Source organism: Scleropages formosus, chromosome 10, assembly GCF_900964775.1.
Source record: "Scleropages formosus chromosome 10, fSclFor1.1, whole genome shotgun sequence".
In the NCBI taxonomy this organism is placed as follows: Eukaryota; Metazoa; Chordata; class Actinopteri; order Osteoglossiformes; family Osteoglossidae; genus Scleropages; species Scleropages formosus.
This window is the reverse complement of record NC_041815.1, coordinates 857735-878275: the sequence shown is the minus strand read 5'-3', so window position 1 is coordinate 878275 and position 20541 is coordinate 857735. Positions and strand designations below refer to the sequence as shown.

The following is a 20541-nucleotide window of genomic DNA, read 5'->3' as shown; positions in this document are numbered from 1 at the left end:
GACATTTGTGTGCATTGCAGGGCGAACGTCCCCGTGCTTCTCTCTCTATAGCTGTCAGTGAAATGTGTGTGTCTGTAAGAGCAGGACACACATGTTTAGGGGATAGTGATATGTTTAGCGTTATTGATAAGGGATGAATGGAAGTGTTTGAGTATTTCCTTAGTATAGCTTCATCTGACTGTTGTATGTGTGGAAGCTAAAGAGTTAATAAGCACATGGGTGCGTGTGTGTTTCCAGCTTTTATGAATCGCAGCTTAGTGAGAAAAGTGACATTTACATTTATTCATTTAGCAGACGCTTTTGTCCAAAGCGACGTACATCTCAGCAAAAGTACAATTTATGCATCACATTAAGAGAAAGAGACATAGCTGCAGTTTGTTACCTACCACTTGCTGCACTGAGGTTCATCGTTCGAGTAGGTGCATAAAACACAGGATAGACAAATCCTGATACCCTCCCACCAATATATATATATATATATTTTTCTTTAATATTATAAGACACAAACAAGCAAATACAATACCAGAGTAGTGGTTGAATAATGGCTATGTCTGGGGATGCTCATGAAGTTACGGTGTGTGAACAGTTACACTGTAAATCAGTTTGAGAGATTTTGGGCGAACTGGGTCCGGAAAACGTGTTTTCTCAGACCCTTCTTGAATGTAGACAGGGTTTTTGCTGCTCTGAGTGAGAGAAGAAGGTCATTCCAGCACAACGGAGCCAGAACTGACAACCTCCAAGCTTTACCTTTCGTGCGTGGGACTACCAAGCAAGCAGAAGTATAAGGGCGAAGGGGTCTAGCTGGGGTGTAGCGGTTGATCAGGTCTTGTAAATAGCTGGGAGCAGTTCTACTGATGCATTTGTACACAGTAACCAGGGTTTTGAATTTGATTCGGGCAGCTGTAAGAAGCCAGTGCAGAGAAATGAGTAGAGAAGATACATGGGAATGCTTTGGCAAATCAAACACAACTCGTGCAGCAGCATTCTGTATTAGCTCCAGAGGTCTGATGGCAGTAGCGGGAAGGCCACACAGGAGAGAGTTGCAGTAGTCCAGATGGGAAGTCACCATGGCCTGGACAAGTAGTTAGGTAGAGTCAGTAGTGACGTAGGGACGGATCCTACAAATATTATACAGGATATAGCTGCAGGACTGGGTTGTGGCTTCTATGTGCTGAGAGTATGACAAAACTCGTGTCAATTGTTACTCCCAGACTCTTCGCCAAGGAGGTAGGCGAGATGAGTGAGTTGTACAGTTTGATCGACAGATCGTGACAGGAGGACAGGCCAGCTGGGAGGTAAAGAATCTCTGTTTTGGAGAGGTTGAATTAGAGGTAGTGATCATACATGCATGAAGAGATGTCCGACAGGCAGGCAGCAATGCATGCGGAGATGTCTCTGACGCACCAAGTGGAAAGGAGAGGAAGAGCTGGGTATCATCAGCATAGCAGTGGTATTTCAATCCATTGGAGGCTATGACCAAGCCAAGGGAGGAGTTGTAGATCGAGAAGAGAAGAGGATCCAGTACTGAGCCCTGTGGCGCACCGGATGAGAGATGCAGAGGAGAAGACGGAGAGCTCCGCCAGACCACTTGATAGGATCTGTCAGAGAGGTAGGACTCAAACCATCTTACTGCCGCACCTTTGATCCCAAGCTGATTAAGGGAAGAGAGTAGAATCCGGTGATTGACAGTGTCGAATGCTGCAGACAGCTCAAGGAGGATGAGGACTGAGGAGAGGGAGGCAGCTCTAGCAGCTTGGAGAGCATCAGATACCGCCAGACGGGCCATCTCAGTGGAATGACCAACTTTGAAACCAGATTGATAACCATCGAGGAGATGGTTCTGGGTGAGGAAATCAGACAGTTGATCACAGGCTGCCCGCTCTAGGGTTTTAGACAGGAAGGAGAGGAGAGAGACCGGTCTGCAATTTTCAACCAGATTGGGATCCAGGGAGGGTTTTTTTTACAGAGGTGAAATTAGAGCGGTTTTGAAGGCAGCTGGGAAACAACCAGAGGAGAGCGAGGAGTTGATGATCATAGAGATGAAGGAGGAGAGTTGCGGGGAAATGTTCTGTAGGAGTGAAGATGGGATCGGATCAAGCGAGAAGGTGGTGGCTCTGCGCAATATCAGGAGGTCAGAGACTTCAGATTCGGAGAATGGCTTGAATTTGGAGAGGATAGCTTCGCAGGGAGGTCCAGCGTGAACCGGGCAGGTTGATGGTGAGAATTTATCAGTGATCGCTTTGACTTTGTCTCTGAAAAACAAAGCAAAGTCTTCAGCAGTGAGAGAAGATGGAGGAGGAGGTGGTGAGGGACACATAAGGGATGAGAAGGTGTTTTGGATGCAGACTGTATTTTGTTGTGGAAGAAGGATGTTTTAGCTGAAGAGACAGCAGACTGAAAAGCCGCTAAGAGTGACTGCTAGGCATCCAGGTCCGATGGAGTTTTGGATTTACGCCATCTTTGCTCTGCAGCCTGCAGTTTGGTCCTGTTACCACGTCACGTATCAGACAGCCATGGGGTAGTAATGGAGCGTGCTGGTCTAGAAGACATAAGACAGAGAGAGTCAAGGGAGGAAGATACGGCAGAGAGGAAAGTGTTAGTGGCATCATCTGTCAATAGATCTGAGAATTGTACAGCAGAAGGGAGAGCGGCCAGAGTAGCTGAGGCGAAGCAGGAAGGTGAGAGAGATTTTAAGTTGCGGCAAAGGTAACAGCGTTTGCAGAAAGAGACGAGAAGTTAGTGGTGAGGCAGGGTTTAAAAGAAATGAAGAAGTGGTCAGAGACATGCAGCGGAGTGACAGAGGGGACGGGATGGCCACAGTTGTGTGAAAATACAAGGTGAAGACAATTGCCTGCTTTGTGAGTAGCGGGGGATTGGGACAGGGAGATATCAAAGGACTGTAGGAGCAACAGAAGGCCGCTTGCATGAATGTCATCGACATGCAGGTTGAAGTCACCCAGGAGAATCAGCGGAGAGTTGTCCCCTGGCAGAGAGCTCAACAAGATGTCAAGGTCATCCAAGAAGCAGCCGAGAGGGCCAGGAGAGCGATAAAGGACAACCACAACAAGAGTGATTGGGACAGTGATGGAGACAGCATGCCATTCAACGGAGGACAGATCATGCAAGTGAAGAGGAAGAATAGAGTATTCCCACTGGGGACAGATGAGCAGGCCTGTGCCTCCACTTCTGCCGGAGGAACGAGAGGTGTGAGAGGAGTAGTAGTTAGTAGAGAGTGCTGCAGGTGTGGCTGAGTTGTTTGGGATGATCCAGGTTTCAGTTCGGTGAGTAAGAGATGCGAGACGTAGGCTGGTATGAAGTCAGCCTTTCTCACAGCAGACTGGCAGTTCCAGAGTCCCATGGAGAAAGTAAAGGTAGATGGAAGGTTTGACAGGTGAGGATAGACCAGGTTGCTGTAGCAGCGAGAGCGCCCAAATCTCCGGCAGTGGCGAAATCGCGCGGCTGGCTTACCGTAGAAGACTTTGATGGCCGACATGTTGGACGCATGATCCCTTGCAGACTGCTGTACCGGTGGCCTTCCTCAGAGGACTCCTGCAGGTAGACTCCCTTGTATTTGCACCCCGAGTCTTCGCACCAAGAGGCTGCCGCTACGGATCACCAGTTGCTATTTAAACCGGGCTACTGCCTATCAGCTGACTTCCTAATCAAAACCGAAACTACTCCAACAATGGCAACCAAAACAAACGACTAACCAGACGCGATTAACTGAACCACGGAGTCACGCCCACTCCCGCTACGGGACACAGAAATGATCCGGAGAACAGTCGTCCTAACAAACCACTAAATACAACTAGATAATTACAGTGCCACGCAACACTACACAGACACACAACCGATTGTATCTATCAATCCACGCAGGTACACAACACGAATGCGCAACGGGAAAAAGCGGTAGGAAAACTACACTTACCTGAAACACCACGAACAGCAGCGACGTACCTCCAACATAAAATATAATGCACAATGAGTGACTGGAGTTGCGAGCAAATGGAGCTACGACCAGAGCTGCGTCTGTAAGTTGAGGACTCGGGGTATAAATGAGTGAAGCGCTCGAAAGTCCTGTTTTTCTCATGAGGAGGTGAAAGAGAGAGAGAGAGAGAGAGAGAGAGAGAGAGAAAGAGAGAGAAAAAAGACAAAACAATAGTGTTTGTTAAGTGTAGTGATTCAGGGGCCGAGATATTTGTTCAAGTGGTGCACATTGAGAAGAGGAACTGCTCTTATGTGGTTTGGTAACAGCGGTTGTGTAACTGAGTGACATGTACTGTGTGTTACATGTATTCATATCAGTATCCAGAGCTTTCACACCTTTCTGCATTAAAGTGTGTGCTGGGGAATAACCATATTGTCATATTGTCACCAAGCTTCCCGGCACAGTAACACTGGCCACTTGGTGTCTGTGATTAATGTAATACATTGATTTAATCCTGAAAATGTTCTGCTTTTACATAATGTCCATAACTGGTCTCTTTCAAGTGACCTTCAGTGTCTTGGGCAAAGGTGTGAAATTAAAGAGAAGTCCCTCCTGAAGCTTTGAATCTTAAAATTTCCCGAAAATTGAAATGTTTCCATTTTTTCTTGAAAGTTCAGTCAGGTCAGAGCCCTGACTGTAAGTAGTGACGTGTTTTGTTCCATAATAAATGTGAATGGATGTGAGAGAATTATTCCCTGCTGGATTCTCATTGCTGTTGTAGAGCCTCGAACAGCTGTACATCACCGAGTGGATGAGGGAGCAGCGCACAACTGTACACAATCCGCAGTTGTATCGACATGTTCTTCGTTTTGAGCACTGCTGTTCCGACATGACCGCTGTGTGTGTGTTCTGATCCACGGTGCTCTCCATAACCACTGCAGCGACCAACAGAAAGGAACGCAACGGCCCATTAATGAACAATGTAAACGCGCAGTTCAGTACGTGACGCACCCACCAGTATCCACTGTAAAGAGTACCGTATTTACTCAAATATAACGCCCTCGCGTATATCTTGCACCCCTAATCTTACTTTACAAAAAAGAAATTAAGAAGTTTCGCGTATACCTCGCACAAGAAAAAAAGTTTAAAACTGTAAGAAACAGATAATATTGACGATGCACACGAGGAAACCGCTCTCGAGACCGGAAGTAGCGATAAGAGAGTCTTGGTAAATCATACCCATTTTCAGTTTTTTTTAAATCGTGGTGATCTTCCGAAATGATAAAAGAACAAGGAAAAATGAAACTGTTTTAATTTAATTACAGTAGCATTTTCGCTAAAGATTCAAATATATAACGAGATGAAGGTGAGCGGCCGATCGCGTAAATAACGTTAATTAAAATTAAATGCATTAATTTTATAAATAATGTGAGCAATTATAAATTAAAATGAATACTGAGGATTTAATTATAAACGACAATTTTTTTCCTGAAATACTTTCGTTCCCGGGAATTCCCGCATATATCTTGTACCCCGATTTTCTTTAACTTGAATTTTGGGAGAGAAAGTGCGAATTATATTCGGGTAAATACGGTAAATAATAAAGCCGCACATCCATCGCAGCAGTCATGTGCTCGTATGCTGTGGGATGAATTTCTGTGTTTGCAGCTCATACAGTGACTTCTCACTGGTGTGTGAGTCTCACTTTTATGAATGTGAATGAACATTTCTTTACTCGTACATTTTCCCCCGTCTTTTCCTGCTACTTGTACAATATTATGGTTTAGTCGCAAGGCCCTTCAGCACGTGTACTGTGTGTGTGTGTGTGTGTGTGTGTGTGTGTGTGTGTGTATGTGTGTGTGTGTCCATCGCTATGGGCCTCTCCGCCCAGGCCGCTGTCAGCAAAGCTCACGGTTACATTGGGCTTGGAGATATGAAATACATTATTAAAGAGGAGCTCTTATCGAGGGGCAGAAGTGCGACTTAAATGGAAAGGAAGTGTCCCAACGCACAGAGTACAGCTGAAAGGAGGCGACACGAGCAGCTTCGTACAGCAACTTCCATGCTTTATTTGGATGTCCCGCAGGAGGCGAAAGCTTTTCCTTGTCCCGCACTGCAGAGTGTACGCCTGCAAACGCCATACCTCGCCTATCTACTTCAGCAAGCCCCTTCGCCATGATGGATCTCAGCTAAATTATTGAGCCGGAGCGCTGGCTGCTGCGAAACAGTCGCGGGAGAACGACGGCGCTCCAGAACTAGATTCACTCTTGAGGGTTTCCGCTGATGAGACAGCGGGCTTCCTCACGGCGGTGGTCACGGGCCCAGCGGTGCGAAAGTTCCCTCGAGTACTCAACGGAGCTCCTGCGTGGTGCCGCGTTCACCTTACGGCCTTGGGAAATTACCGGAAGCAGTGCTTGCAGGACATCTCTGGACAAGCAAACCCCCAAACTGTATACCAGTCCCTCCAGCTTGGTACTTTTCACTATAGTGACACTACCATAGTACTGCTGCACCTGGGTTATGATAACTCCCAGTGTACTAATGGTAACATGAATATAATTTTTCAGAGATATGCACTTATATACAGTGACATTTAGTCCTCGAAAAGGCAAATTTATACAGGGGGAAAACACGGTATTGCGGGTGTAATTCAGTGAAGAGGACTGAACAAAGGTGGTGTTGGCTCTACATCAGTACATGGACATTTATTCATTTTGATTTACAGTGTTAGGGTACCTACAAATATGTACCCATTTATACAGATTTTTATTGGAGTAATTTAGGGTAAGGACCTGGCTCAAGGGTACAACAGCTGGGACTGGGATTCGAACCTGCAGCCTTTGCATCTAAAGGCAGCAGCTCTAACCGTTACAGTTATATAGCTCTCATACATACAACATACTCTCCATATGTGTGTGTGTATATGTGTAAGGGGACACACACCACTTGTATACCTCAGTGTGTGTATCACGCCACGCTGTGGCTGTGTGTTGTATTTCCGTGTGTGTTTGGTGAGGAGCCTACGAACTTATCGAGTTCAGCCTCCCCCTAAATGTGAAGTAACCTGCGACACAAGGATCCGATCACTTCGTTAGCAGGTTACGGGTTTGAGCGGCACGTGCCGAGCGCAGCGCAGCGGAGCGGAGAATAGCGCAGCGTCACCTTCCCCGCGAACCGTACGTGTAAATGAGCGTGAACGGCGCGCGACGCTCCCGGCAGTCCGCGAGCGCACAACTTCGCGCAAAGTGACATCCAAGTGTTGCGTTTCCTTCTTTTTTTAGAGCCCCCTCCCCCTTCCCCTTCCCCTTCCCCCCCGTCTCTCCGCTCCTCTCTCCGACAGCCGCGCAGCCAGAGCTGCAGGACGCGGGCCGGAGCGGAGAAGGAGTTGATCGCGCATCGCTCCTACTTGCGCGCTGGACTGGAGCTCCTCCACACAGCCCAGATCTCCTACATCTCGTCACATTTGTGGAGCTGCTCATGCCGTGAAGGGAGCAGATGCTGCTGCTGCTGCTGCGTCCAGGGAGGAGGTCGCCGGACCATCTTCTAGCAGTGCTCGTCACAAGAGGACACAAGGGACACAAGTGGGCGGGACCCGGACCCGGGTCCGCTCCCGCTCCAACTCGAGGGTGCAGCTGCTGGTCCAGCCGCGCTGCTCTCGCGCTTCTCTCGCGCATCTCGTGAAGTTGCTGAAGGGCGAAGGCGACCTCGATTATTGCAGGCGGTGGGACAGGGAAAAGGATCCGTCCCCCAGAGCGCTTCGACGCGTCCCGCCTGCTTCTAATGAACTAGATATTTCCGTACGACGTCCTCGCGTGGATCTTACAGGGGTATTTTCGTTTCCGAAGGAGCGGCCCAAATAAGGCAACGATTGCAGGCGCGCCTTGCAGGGCTGCGACTCCGAAAAGCGCGCCGAAGGAGCGCGCTGTCCGTCCTCGGGCCGCGCGCGCTCGCCTCTCTAACATTGGCCGACCCGCCGAACCTGCCCAGCTCGGCTCATCGGCGACACGGGTGATGTTCGATCGTCGCGTGACACTGGGATGATCTGCGCGCGCGGCGCGTGTCCACCTCGCTCGCCTCTCCTTTCTGGCGCGGGAGCCATGCGAAGCGGCGCGTGAGGAGCCAGTGCGTGTTTTTGCGTCCCAGGTCGCGCGCGAGCCGCCCGTTCGGACATGGCTGCGGCCATCGCGAGCTCCCTGATCCGCCAGAAGCGCCAGGCGAGGGAGTCCAACACGGAGCGCGTGGCCGCGTCCAAGCGCCGCAGCAGCCCCAGCAAGGAGGCGCGCTCGCTGTGCGACAGGCACGTGTTCGCCGTCTTCAGCAAGGTGCGCTTCTGCAGCGGCAAGAAGAGACCCGTTCGACGGAGATCAGGTTGGTACGGACTCGGCGCTCGGGGCTCGGGCACGGCGACGCCGGAGTTCCCGAGCGGGGCGCGTTGCCATGGTGAGGGATGCGCGGCGTTACGGGGTTTCGCGAACGCGTTCAAAATGCTCCAAAGTGTCCAGACGAGTGTGTCCCTACCTGGAGCAGCTTGAGTGAATGACCGAGGGCAACACGGGGTTTGTCGGGGGACTCGATCCCGCAGCCGTTGGCGATGCTGATGATGATGATGATGATGATGCTAAACTAAAGCATGCACTAAATAAAGAGGTGGAAAAAGCACTGCATTGCACCAGAGATTGTTTCAAAGAGATGCTTGGCAGCCATAGTCTGGTGCACGACACCTTTGTGGAGCGACATGGTAATCGTGGTAATGGCACTCTGTTAGGTGGTGAATGGAGCACCGAGCTCAGGAGTGTCACTCTGTAACTTCCCTACCACTATATGGAATATAACATGGGGCCACCCTGCGCGCTCGTACCCACCACATGAGTGATGCCGTTGTCCTTTCTTCCCGCAAGACACACATCAAGATTAAAGCTGGAAGCTGTGCTCATCCTAGACAAAAAAAAGACCCTCTTCTGGGCCATGCACTTTGTGCGTGGATGTAGCGAACTGTAATTGTATAGCAGGTACTGTAAGCCTTTTATTACCGCGGTGCCTGTGCTGTTTTAACGCAGCCGCGTGCGCAGATCTGCTTGAACTCCATCCAAATGGTCAACTTGTCCCTAGAACAGAGGAAAACTCCTGTCAGTTGACTCTATGGAGAAATTGAAAGGAAATTGCTATTCATTGGTGTGTTCCTTTTAGAAGGACATTGTCCCTGTGATGCTCGACCACCCTTGAGTACTTAACACACTCACACTGTCCCCGCGCCGGCCTTCCTGTGCGTGCACTCTGTGCGAGTTTTCAGCTGGACGCTGTCCTGTGCTTTTTGTAGCTTTGCACTGCAGCGCAGAGGGAGCGATGGTAGTGCTGCAGGGTGCACGTTGTGTGTTTTGGACAGATAAGGTGTGTCAAGTTATGCCTCTGTTAATTCTACTGTTGCGCTCGAGGACCGACGTTCCTTTCCGAGCCGTAGCCATTTGGAGAACCTATGTAATGGCCAGAGAAAATACTCCGTCACCTTGCTATACTGTGCTATACTCACACATTTGAGCACAGTTTGACAGAATTGACAGCGATAAGAGTGGGAATGGTACCGCGTGTTTTATTATTCATTTGCTGGTCATTAATAATTCAGAAAGAGCGAAATACCTTCATTAAGAGTTCAGTAAGATTAGCAGGAACCTTCCAGCTGCAGCAGCTGATTGATTCCATTGAGTTGTTAAAAGAAGCAAGAAAGCACATTGGTGTGGCATGCTGGTGTAATGGTGTCCCCGGCAGAGTGGAGTGTGATGTGCGCCCCTTGGGGTCTCTCCTTGTCTTCCAGAACCACAGCTGAAAGGCATAGTGACACGACTGTTCAGTGAGCAGGGCTTCTACCTGCAGATGCACCCCGATGGCACTGTCGATGGAACCAAGGATGAGAACAGCGACTACAGTGAGTCTCGAGTCTCAAGTCTCCCAGCATGCACCCAGGAGTTCCCTGCATGCGCTCCGGGTTTATTGTAATGCACCCCAAGTCTTTGAGCATGCGCTCCACACCCACCAGTGTGCATCCCTCCGCCGGCCGATGCTCAGAACCACATAACAGTGTGCAATTAGAACAAGGTGTGAAACTGTTCGAGTGTGTGTCAGTGAAACGTTGCCATGCTGTCAGCAAAAACTCAACGGTGTTCAGAAGAGTTTCTCTTTAGACTTTCAATGGATTTGTTCAATTCATCTTCACTTGGCTCTTCTGCTCACAGCTGCGTGTGCCGCTCTGCACTTGTGTCTCACCTGCAAACCATGGAGCGCGGAGTGAAACACTGGAGGGTTCGTTGCTCTGGCCTTTTGTTGGCCGTGGCACAACTGTCAGTTCGGTCAGCCAGAACCTCCCTGGCCCACTGGAAAATTCCCTGTTACAGCTCCCGCTTTGCCTGCGTATGGCTGCTTCACCCGTGTCTCCCACAGTTTTTACTGTGTTATGTCTCCTAAGTTGAGTGAGATGGGTATCAAAGTCCTCAACACAGCTGGACGCTCTTTACTATTAAGGGACGAGGGCTGTGTTGTGAAGGAGCTGCTTTGTATTGTAGATACAAAAACACACTTGGACAGCGGGACACTCATGGACACACATCATGTCGTGGCATTGGTGATGGATCTGCACAGTGTACAGTGTGTAGTTCAGTGGCGTAGCCCTTTGGAGCTTTGAGGTTAACACCAGCAGCAGCACCAGCAGCTCCAACTTTAGCCTTTCACACACACATTTCATGGGTTTTAAGAGGGCTGTTGGGTATAGATCTTCACAGCAGCCTTAAAAATCCTAAACTGGAACTGAATTTATTTTCTTACCGAAAATTTTGTGCAGTCAAAAGAGGATTAATGCTGGGCTAGTTACTGCCGAAGGCTCCTTCCAGGAGATGAGGTGCACCCACTCACTTTGGGGCCTTTTTTTCTTGCATCTCAGCTCAGTGGATATATGTCTTCATGGATGACATCATCTGCACTTCACACAGTGTTTATCAGCATGGCCCATATGAGCGCATCCAACAGGCTTAGTCCTCTGTATTCTGGGGGTAGGATTACTTATGTTGTAATATGACATTTAATTTTACTAAAATCGTGCTGGAATCTCAGCAAGCGGCATCAGTTTTGGATCTGCGCAATCTCCTGCTTGGGTGAACTGCTTCCATCTGAATTCGAAGCTTGGGCAGTCAAGGACTGCAGCAGGTGGCTGAGGCTCCGTACCTGTGACACAGGTACGGAGTTTTCGGGTGAACATCACTTCCGATAATCACACCTATACTGATCACCTCTGATCTCTGTCACCCTTCGTAAGGTGACCTTGGGTGTAGTGAGCACAAATGCACATATACCCTCAACAGATGTTATTCTGTTCCTTTCACGGTCATACTGAACGCATTTAGTCCGGAGGTCACACACATTCTAAGCTCACAGGTATACCGAGTACAGCCGGTGTCGTGGTCTTAGCTGGAAAAGTTGCCTAGATGTGAATTTAACACATGTGGTCACCTCAGGAACATTTACTACATGCACTGTAAAGAGTACCCTAAGCCCACCTGGGACCATTAATGGTCAACAGCGTGTAAGATTTGTGGCACGGAGCATTTTTGTGTTTCTGTGTACTCTGATCGCTTGTTTTCTGTTTTTACCTGGCTTTGATTTCATTCTTGCTTTCTCGAAACCATGTCCAGCAGAAGGTGTCCGTCCATCTCCACTCAGACCTCCCACGCTCAGTGAAACCTCGGGAGGGCCATACACCAGCATGCCACAAGTGGTTTTGGCAAAAATCTCATTACTTAAAGGCATGGAGTGTACATGTGTAGGTAATAAATTCCACGTGGGCATACATACAGTACATGCGGTGTAGAAGTGTAGGAGGCCGTGCCTGGGAGCTTTACAGTTTTTTGGAAATTTCTGTAACATTTTGAGATCGCAGTGAAGATGGCAGTCTTATGGGTGGAAGATTATAGCTAGTGCTAGTGTTCTTTTTTCCAAAATGTTTCTCTTTTTGGGAAAAGAATGATGTACATTTCTGTGCGATGTCATTAGTTGAAGCAAACTGCACTCAGATGTAATGTAAACACAGTAGGAGTGTGGTACCGCCTTTATTCCATGCGCTTCTCCGAGAGTTTACTATTGTACGACTCTGCAGTCGGTAACAAGGAGAGGAATTTTGCACATGTTTGTGGGATGGATCGGTCAACAGATCACTTAGTAGGGGGTTTGTGGACAATATGTTTTTATTTTTAATTTAGTTTTTTAAAATTTAGTTTAGTCATAGTGCTGGTGGTACCCAATTTACGTTGGGGTTACCTTCCATGAAACCCATCGGAAGTTGAAAATCTCGTAAGTTGAAAATGCATTTAATACACCTAATACACACCTCTGCGTCACAGACTGCGAGATGCAGATCGCTGTCGCTGCCCAGTATTGCGAGAGAGTATCGTACCGAATATCGCTTGCTCGGAAAAAAAGGAAAATTCAAAATTCGAAGTATGATTCTACTGAATGTCTTATCGCCAGCTCACCATCGTAAAATCGAAAAAATTGTAAGTCGAACCATCGTAAATCAGGGACCACCTGTACTGTTAGTAACCTTAATTGCGTAACACCTTTCGTACACATTTTTGTAAGTTAAAGTGCTCTTCAAGGAGAGAAAATCAATCGAAATAAATACCAACCAACTTCAATAACTGCTTGTCCCGAGTGGGGTCGCGGTGAGCCAGAGCCTATCCCGGAGACAATGCTGAAGGGGTGGGGGGGGGCACACCCTCGACAGGACACCAGTCCATCGCAGGGCTACAACTATTTACCCAAGCACACAGCCAGGCGAAGGTACTGCCAACAACTGCAGAGCAAGCACCTTGCTCAAGGGCACTACAGCTGGAGGCAGAGATCAAACCGGCAGCCTTTGGAGCCAAAGGCAGTCATTCCAGCCATCCTGGGAATAGCTATTATAATTAATATCTAAGATGTCTAAATGAAGCACTGACATGCAGTAAATGAAAATAACATTAAAATGAAAATTATTTAAAATTTAATAAAAAAATATATATATGTATGTATGTTTTGGGAGACCAGCAGAGAGACCAAGAAGGTCGATCAAGCTTATTAGTGTTAAAAATGTTAAGTGTTACAAACTATTTTTATTTACTATACTTATTCAGGATATTTATAGATGCTTATGCAGTAATAATTGGGGTGAAATCCATTTTATTAAGCTTTCATTAAAAGTTGAAAATAACCCACAGCTCATAACATGTTTATATGATGAATCTATCCATAGCATTGAACGGGAGGTCATGGAGATGATACCTTTTTTTACTAATTTCGAACAAGTTTCAATGCTTTTGCAATTGCTACAACCGCTTGTCCCAAGTGGGGTTGCGGCAAGCCGGAGCCCACCCGCCAACACATGGCACAAGGGACACACAGTGGCCAGGACCCCAGTCCGCCGCAAGGCACCCCAAGCGGGGCTCAAACCTCACACCCGCCACATACCGGGCACAGGCTAAACCCTCCGCGCCCCCAGTTTCAATTTTAAATCGTTAAAAAGCAACAAAAGTGTTACACTATGTTGTACTGGCATCACACATATATCCTGTCTTTTCACCCTGTTTCTGGGGTAAGATGCAGAAGCTGTGACACTGTGTTGGACAAGTGGTCTTTGATAACACAACACAGCAAAATTTTTCAAAATTCTTAATTATGTCGATTGTGTTGATTATGATTAGTTAAAGTTTATTGATTACAAACTAAAGTTTGGTTCTTCACATCCATTGGGACATTTTAGAAGACACCAGAACACTGCAGGAAGTACTAAAACATTATGGAACACGTCAGATCCTAAAAATAATGGAATATTCGGTACTTAGAACCCGGTGCCAAAATTTGCTAATTTTAAGAATGTGGATATTTTTTGAAAAAACTGAAATATCTTACGAATTAAAGCCATTAGTATGTTTGATAATAAAAAACTGAATGGAAAATGCAAAAAAAAAATCGATGTAACAAAGTCTCTGTTTCGTTGTGTAATGAAGGGATGAAAGTACTAAAGAGTATTTTTATTTATTATAGCTTTGTCTGAGATGTTTACTGAATCTAACCTGTTAAAAAGAGAGTGGTCTGTTTAGTTTTCAGCTTTTATTTATCGTGATTTAATGAAAGCGATATGAGTAATAAACACATTGAGTTACAGAATTCTCGTTCCAGCGTATGCAGTAACTTTATTATAATATAAACAATAGGTTTTTTTATTTACATATTAAAATATTTATTGTGCTATATAGCCTCTGTGCAGAGTTTGTAAACATTGTTGCAGGTAGGCTGAGGGGGCGCAGTGGCGCAGTGGGTTGGACCGGGTCCTGCTCTCTGGTGGGTCTGGGGTTCGAGTCCCGCTTGGGGTGCCTTGCGACGGCCTTGTGACGGACTGGCGTCCCGTACTGGGTGTGTCCCCTCCTCCTCCGGCCTTACGCCCTGTGTTGCCGGGTAGGCTCCGGTTCCCCGTGACCCCGTATGGGACAAGCGGGTCTGAAAATGTGTGTGTGTGTTGCAGGTAGATGATGAGCAATATCACTCTGGAATGAGTCCTTGTTTGCTAGTTTAATGAGGTGGCAGGTAAATTTTAGAATTGGGTGACGGCCCAATTTTTCAGTGTCCTTCAGTGCGTTACTTTGCTGCTGTGTCAGTGGGATTTGAAAGAGAATCCTGAATGTGACCAATAAATTACTCCACTCCTAGTACAAACAGGGTCGTGCCAAGGACGAGTCGTATTCTCCGAGCCGTGCAAGACGGATGTGTGGCGGATCTATTTGGAACAAGTCCGCGACGGATCAGTGTGTGACGGACTTGAGAAAGTCAGGTGTGTGACAGTAAAGAATTGCATGGGACTCAGAGGAATGCGGAAAGGCCCTGCTCTGCAAAGCCGTGCGAGTCGGGCATGGGGCTGCGAAGACAGGTTTGCAATCAGGTGACTGGTGTGTAAAATAAAGCCGTGTGGCACAGGTCTTCACGTGCTGTATGTTAGATGTGTGTGACAGAGCTGTCGTTTGTGTTTCCAGCCTTGTTTAACCTCATCCCGGTGGGGCTGCGAGTGGTGGCCATCCAAGGAGTGAAGGCGGGACTCTACGTAGCCATGAATGGAGAGGGCTTCCTCTACAGCTCGGTAAGACTGGCTTTTTTTTTTTCTTTTTTTGCGTCTTCTGTTGTAAAGTTACATTACTTTACATCTGTTCTAGATAATGCGTTATTCCGTTATGGCAGCTCAGTCCAGCCCTGAAATATAAAGTATTTTATGTGTGGCTGTATATAGTGATCTCCAAAATGTCCCTTCTGAATTGGGCTAATTGTACACATTAAAAGTTTACCTGTTAATAAATTTAAACATACCAATGTTGTGGGAAATGTAATTTTATAATACTGTGATCAGACCTTTGATTAGTTGGAGTGAAGACGGCATTCTTTGTATTTCCCAAGCACATGCACAGGTGTGTTAAGGTCGGCACAGACAAGGGGCACACAGCCACTGTTTCGGTTGCTTATTTAGGATCCTTGTGTAGAGAAATCCACATTTTGGTCCCTCCCCTGAAGCCTGTCCACTTCTGCCCAGGGTATGGGGGCAGCAAAGGACGTTTCTGCAGCCAACGTCTAAAAGCTGCGCTTGGTTACAGTTTAGGATTCCCTAACCTTTCTCTGGCAGAAGGGAATAGATGAGCCACTTGGGTTACATAATACTCAACATGTACACAGCTGTCTGACACTTTCCTCCAAAGCAACTTACAATTATCTACCTATTTATACAGCTGGGTAATTTTACTGGAGCAATGTAGGGTAAGTACCTTGTTCAAGAGTACTACAGCCAGAAGTGGGATGCAAACTAGTGACTTTCGCTCTAAAGGCATCAGCTCTAACCACTACGCTACCAGCTGTTTGTTATCATATCATAGCAGAAATGCTAAGAATGGAAATTTAAATTAGCCCAAGAAATAATAAGTTGAATTTGTTCATCATCAGACAGTCTCCTGCTTACCCAGCTAACCAGTAAACAGAAGTTAAATTGAGAACTTGTGTTTTTTTAAAATGTCCTATTTTCCATTTAGCTGATGCTTTTCTCCAAAGTAACTTACAATGGTAAGATACCTACAATTATGTACTCATTGATACCACAGGGTAATTCTTACTGAAGCAATTTAGGGTAGGGACCTTGCTCAAAGGTACTACAGCTGGAGGTAAGATTCGAACCTGTGAGACTGGGGTCTAAAGGCCACAGCAGCACTAACCACTGCACTACCAGTTGTTCCTAGTGCAAAGAGAATTTCCTACTTTGCTGTGTTGGTATGAGGCTGTGTTTTTCTTGGCCTGTTTTCGATTCTGATATTTAAGCTTGTGCCAATGTTCTGCTGCATGTGCTTGGTACTTGGATGCGTCAGTGTAGGATTGCGCTGGAGCGGAATCTCTTGAAATGTGCCAGAAATCACAGCAAGAACACTTTTCCCAGCGCCCCTAAGGTAGGATGTTTAATCTCCTGCAATGTGGTGGAAATATATTTACAAGCAAGAAGCTGCTGATAGCTGAAGTGACCAAATCACTACCGTCGACTTGTTACAAACGTCGAGCATCTCCTGGAGTCTCCTGTGAGCCAGTTAACAGATAATGGTAACAGTAATGTTGCTGAAGTAGCAGTTTGTTTCCTCAGTGTGAGCTCATGTTCTTTGGTACAGTGTTTTACGTGTTTTTTGTGGACCCATGAAAAGTTTGAACTTGTGAAATAGAGAAGTGAAAGTTTGTACTGACAACATGCTTGCTCTACCATGGCTGGGGATTTCTCCGTGACGTTAATAACGTCTGCGGTCCTTTGTGGATGTCACAAACATCCACATTCCTTTCTGAAACTCTGCTGATGTGGATGGTAAATACAGTACATCAGTGCAATGTAGTGGTCCCACATGAGTAATGTTGCTCCTGCTGTTCTATACCCGACCTGTGGGGCTGAGACCTATAAAAGATCCACTATAAAATGACACTTTGCAATTATGTTTGCAAACACTCAATATGAGTGCATGAAATAGTGACTTGATGCAATGCGTCAAGGGTCCATGAGTATCTATTATTAAGAAACATCTCCTATTAAAAATGCATTAATAATCCCTAATTGCAGCCCCCTTTTTAAGAGAATGCTGGTTCTTTCCTTACGTAATATAGAGGATCATGCAAAATCTTGGGCTGTGGAGTCGGTACACAAAACCTTCGCCTCCAACTCCAGTAACCCAATAATTGCTTCCTTCTCTGACTCCAGGATGCCGACTCCACATCACCGCCCAAAAGTTGCACATTATTTTGGGAGTCGACTTATTCGGCGAATATAGTCCTAAACCTATATTACACCTCTAATTTTTGGGGGTCGGCTTATACGCCAGCGTATATAGTATGTTTAGTCGGAGTCGGTACATTTTTACCGACTCTAGTAACCCAACAATTGCTTCTGATTCCCGACTCCATGACTCCGACTCCACAACGCTGGCAGAATCTCAGCAAAAACAATTTAATTTATACACTGAATCTCAAGGTTTTGTCAGGGCTGTCTTCTAAGAGGGGGGCATGATGGTGCAGTGGGTTGGACCTTGTCCTGCTCTCCGGTGGGTCTGGGGTTCAAGTCCTGCTTGGGGTGCCTTGTAACAGACTGGCATCCCATCCTGGGTATGTCCCCTCCCCCTTCAGCCTTGCACCCTGTGTTGCCAGGTTAGGCTCCAGCTCCCTGCTTGGGACACACAGTTTCACACAATGTGTGTGTGTGTCTTCTAACATGTTCATGTGATTTACATTAAAAAGCTTAACTGAAGCTCAAATTATAATGGCTTTATATCCTGTAATATGGATGGTTTTAGGCTGATGTTTGATTCATTCACTTAACATTTTTTATCATATCAACAAGGTCATGTTTTGCTTTCAGGGTAGACATATAAAGGGTACTGACGGTGATGTGTAGATGAATTAATATTATTCTGTCATAGTCAAGAAGCAAGCGTTGAACACAAAGATAATGGAAGGGTTTACCTTTAAATCAGTTCCTCTGTTGGCAGTAACTAAAGTATTACCATATTAATAATTTCAATGTCTTGTAAAATTCCCTGCAGGGATTAATAAAGTATCCTATCCTTAAAGATGCTCTGACTTTTGACGCTTGTTTTGAGCAATTGTAGTACCTGCAATCTACTTGATCACAAGAACGATGAAATTACAATCAAATCTACTGTTGCTAGCTAGAAGAAGAATTCACTGGAATGTATTATTTAATTGATTAATCTCACTATTCTCAATTTAAAATACACACACACACACACACACATTTTCTGAACCGCTTGTCCCATACGGGGTCGCGGGGAACCGGAGCCTACCCGGTAACACAGGGCGTAAGGCCAGAGGGGGAGGGGACACACCCAGGACGGGACGCCAGTCCATCGCAAGGCACCCCAAGCGGGACTCGAACCCCAGACCCACTGGAGAGCAGGACCCGGTCCAACCCACTGCGCCACCGCGCCCCCCAATTTAAAATAATAATCACAATATTTTCTTACTCCTAGAAGAAAAAAATAATTGAATAATTGATTTTTTTAAAATCAGCTATGAGAAATAGACATATGCAAGAAGACTGGAGCTGTTGTGTGGAGCAAGGCTCGACGCATTTGGCTGGAGATGGATGCCTGTTTCTTGATAGGACTATCAGCATAACTGTGAGCTGACGTGAGATTAATCGTAATTGAACTTTTCTTAAGAAGAAGTAATTGGAGCGGAAGACAGTGGTTTTAACAAACAGTGTTAAATTACAAAAAGGACATGCCTGTAGCTCAGGGCCACATTTTTCCTGTTTCGTCTCAGTGTCTATTTATAATGATGCTTATGTGCTGAAGCCGGGCTCAGGAGTACGATACCGGCGAGCCCTGGACGGCAACCTGTGCCTTTGGGCCGTGGTCTGCAGTTCTGTAGGAGAGTGGTTCCATGAGCCCTGCCCCCTGTGTAGGTGTTACAAAGAAGAGCTTTCAGTCACACTGCTCTTTGTGTGACCATGGTCACCATATGGGACCTCCTCTCCTAGGAGACTGGTCACCTTAATCCACGTCCTGTACCCAAGCACATCCCTCATATGTCACTTTGATGAATGATTTCATCACTTCTTTTTTAGACCACCTCGGATTGTGCTTTAATTTCGCCAGTAAATTCACCAAAACATGTAACATTTAAAAATGCATATATAGCTCAGACATTCTGAGAATTTCTCTAAATTCCCTCTCAACGTCCAGTATCTTTGTGTGGACCGATTGTTCTGTGGATGTTTCTGGAGAAGAGAGTTTGTCAGGTGTTCAGTGTGAGGCTCCCCTAATATGTTAAGAATTCGCACACAAACACACACAGGAGCTGAAGCTGCTGGTCCTGGCAAACCGGAGCCTAACCCGGCAACACAAGGCGCAAGGCTGGAGGCGGAGGGGACACACCCAGGACAGGACACAAGTCCGTCGCAGGGCACCCCAAGCAGGACTCGAACCGCAGACCCACCACAGAGCAGGACCCAGGCAAAACCACTATGCTACCACACCCCCCATTAAGAATTGACATTACTGATTTAAGCCGACAAGTTTCTCCAAAGCGATGTATGTGTTAATGTACTTGTAGTTATTCATCCATTATACAGCTGGGTAATTTTAACTGCACAGTAAGTACCTTGCTCAAAGGTACTGCACCTGGAGGTGGGATTCAAACGTACAACCTTTCCATCCAAAGGCAGCCCCTTTAAGCACTATGCTATCAGTTGCCTGACAGTTGATAGACAGGAAAAGCACAAGACGTGCACAAAATGATACGTGAGGTTTCTGCAGTATCGCTGTTACTGAAATCCTGCACTCTCCTGGGGAACACAGTGTGATTTCCAACTGCAGCCTAACTAAGAAACAGTATAACTTGATGCCTGGAGAGGAGAGCGAGCAGCTCGAACAGTGTTCCACCTGGGAAGGAACAAGAGAAGCAGCAAGACAGCTGCAAGACACAGGCAATACCAGGCTACATGTAATTCATAGTTACCTGGGAGCTGGAGGAGAGAATTACAGCAGGAACTCGTTTTTCTCGGCACAGTTTTTTTACACACACACACACACACACACACACATTTTCTGAAACCGCTTGTCCCAGGTGGGGTCGCGGGGAGCCGGAGCCTAAGCAACACAGGGTGTAAGGCAGGAAGGGGAAGGGACACACCCAGGACGGGACGCCAGTCTGTCGCAAGGCACCCCAAGCGGGACCCAAACCCCAGACCCACTGGAGAGCAGGACCTGGTCAAACCCACTGCGCCACCGCACCCCTCGTCACAGTTTTCTAATGATTAATTTTTCTTTACTTAGCTCATGCCTTTGTGTACATTGACTTTCAAAGCTTACATAGTACATTTATGTTTTTAAGAATACAGGGTGGAAAATATGATAATGTGAGAAGTGCAATATCAAAGAACACATTTTCTTGTTAACATGAATAATTACAATTGGCAAGATCGGAAATGAGCAACAAAATTCGAGTGTTGAATGTGCAACTGTTAACAGATTCAATATGTTAGCAAGAGAACAGCAAGACAGACACGATAAAGT

General features: G+C 46.6%; 1 protein-coding gene across 5 annotated transcripts in view; it reads left to right on the top strand.

Annotated features, from left to right (window-relative positions):
* LOC108922154 (fibroblast growth factor 12) overlaps positions 1–20541 on the top strand; it is a 59817-nt gene that overhangs the window by 36684 nt on the left and 2592 nt on the right. For 4 of the 5 annotated variants that reach the window (XM_029255907.1, XM_018732103.2, XM_018732100.2 and 1 more), the window contains 2 exons: positions 9738–9848; positions 14974–15077. In XM_029255907.1, coding sequence (XP_029111740.1) covers positions 9738–9848; positions 14974–15077 — 215 coding nt within the window. Of the gene's footprint in view, positions 1–7273; positions 8297–9737; positions 9849–14973; positions 15078–20541 lie in introns of those variants that run through there. The other variant, XM_018732099.2, reaches the window with a different exon arrangement.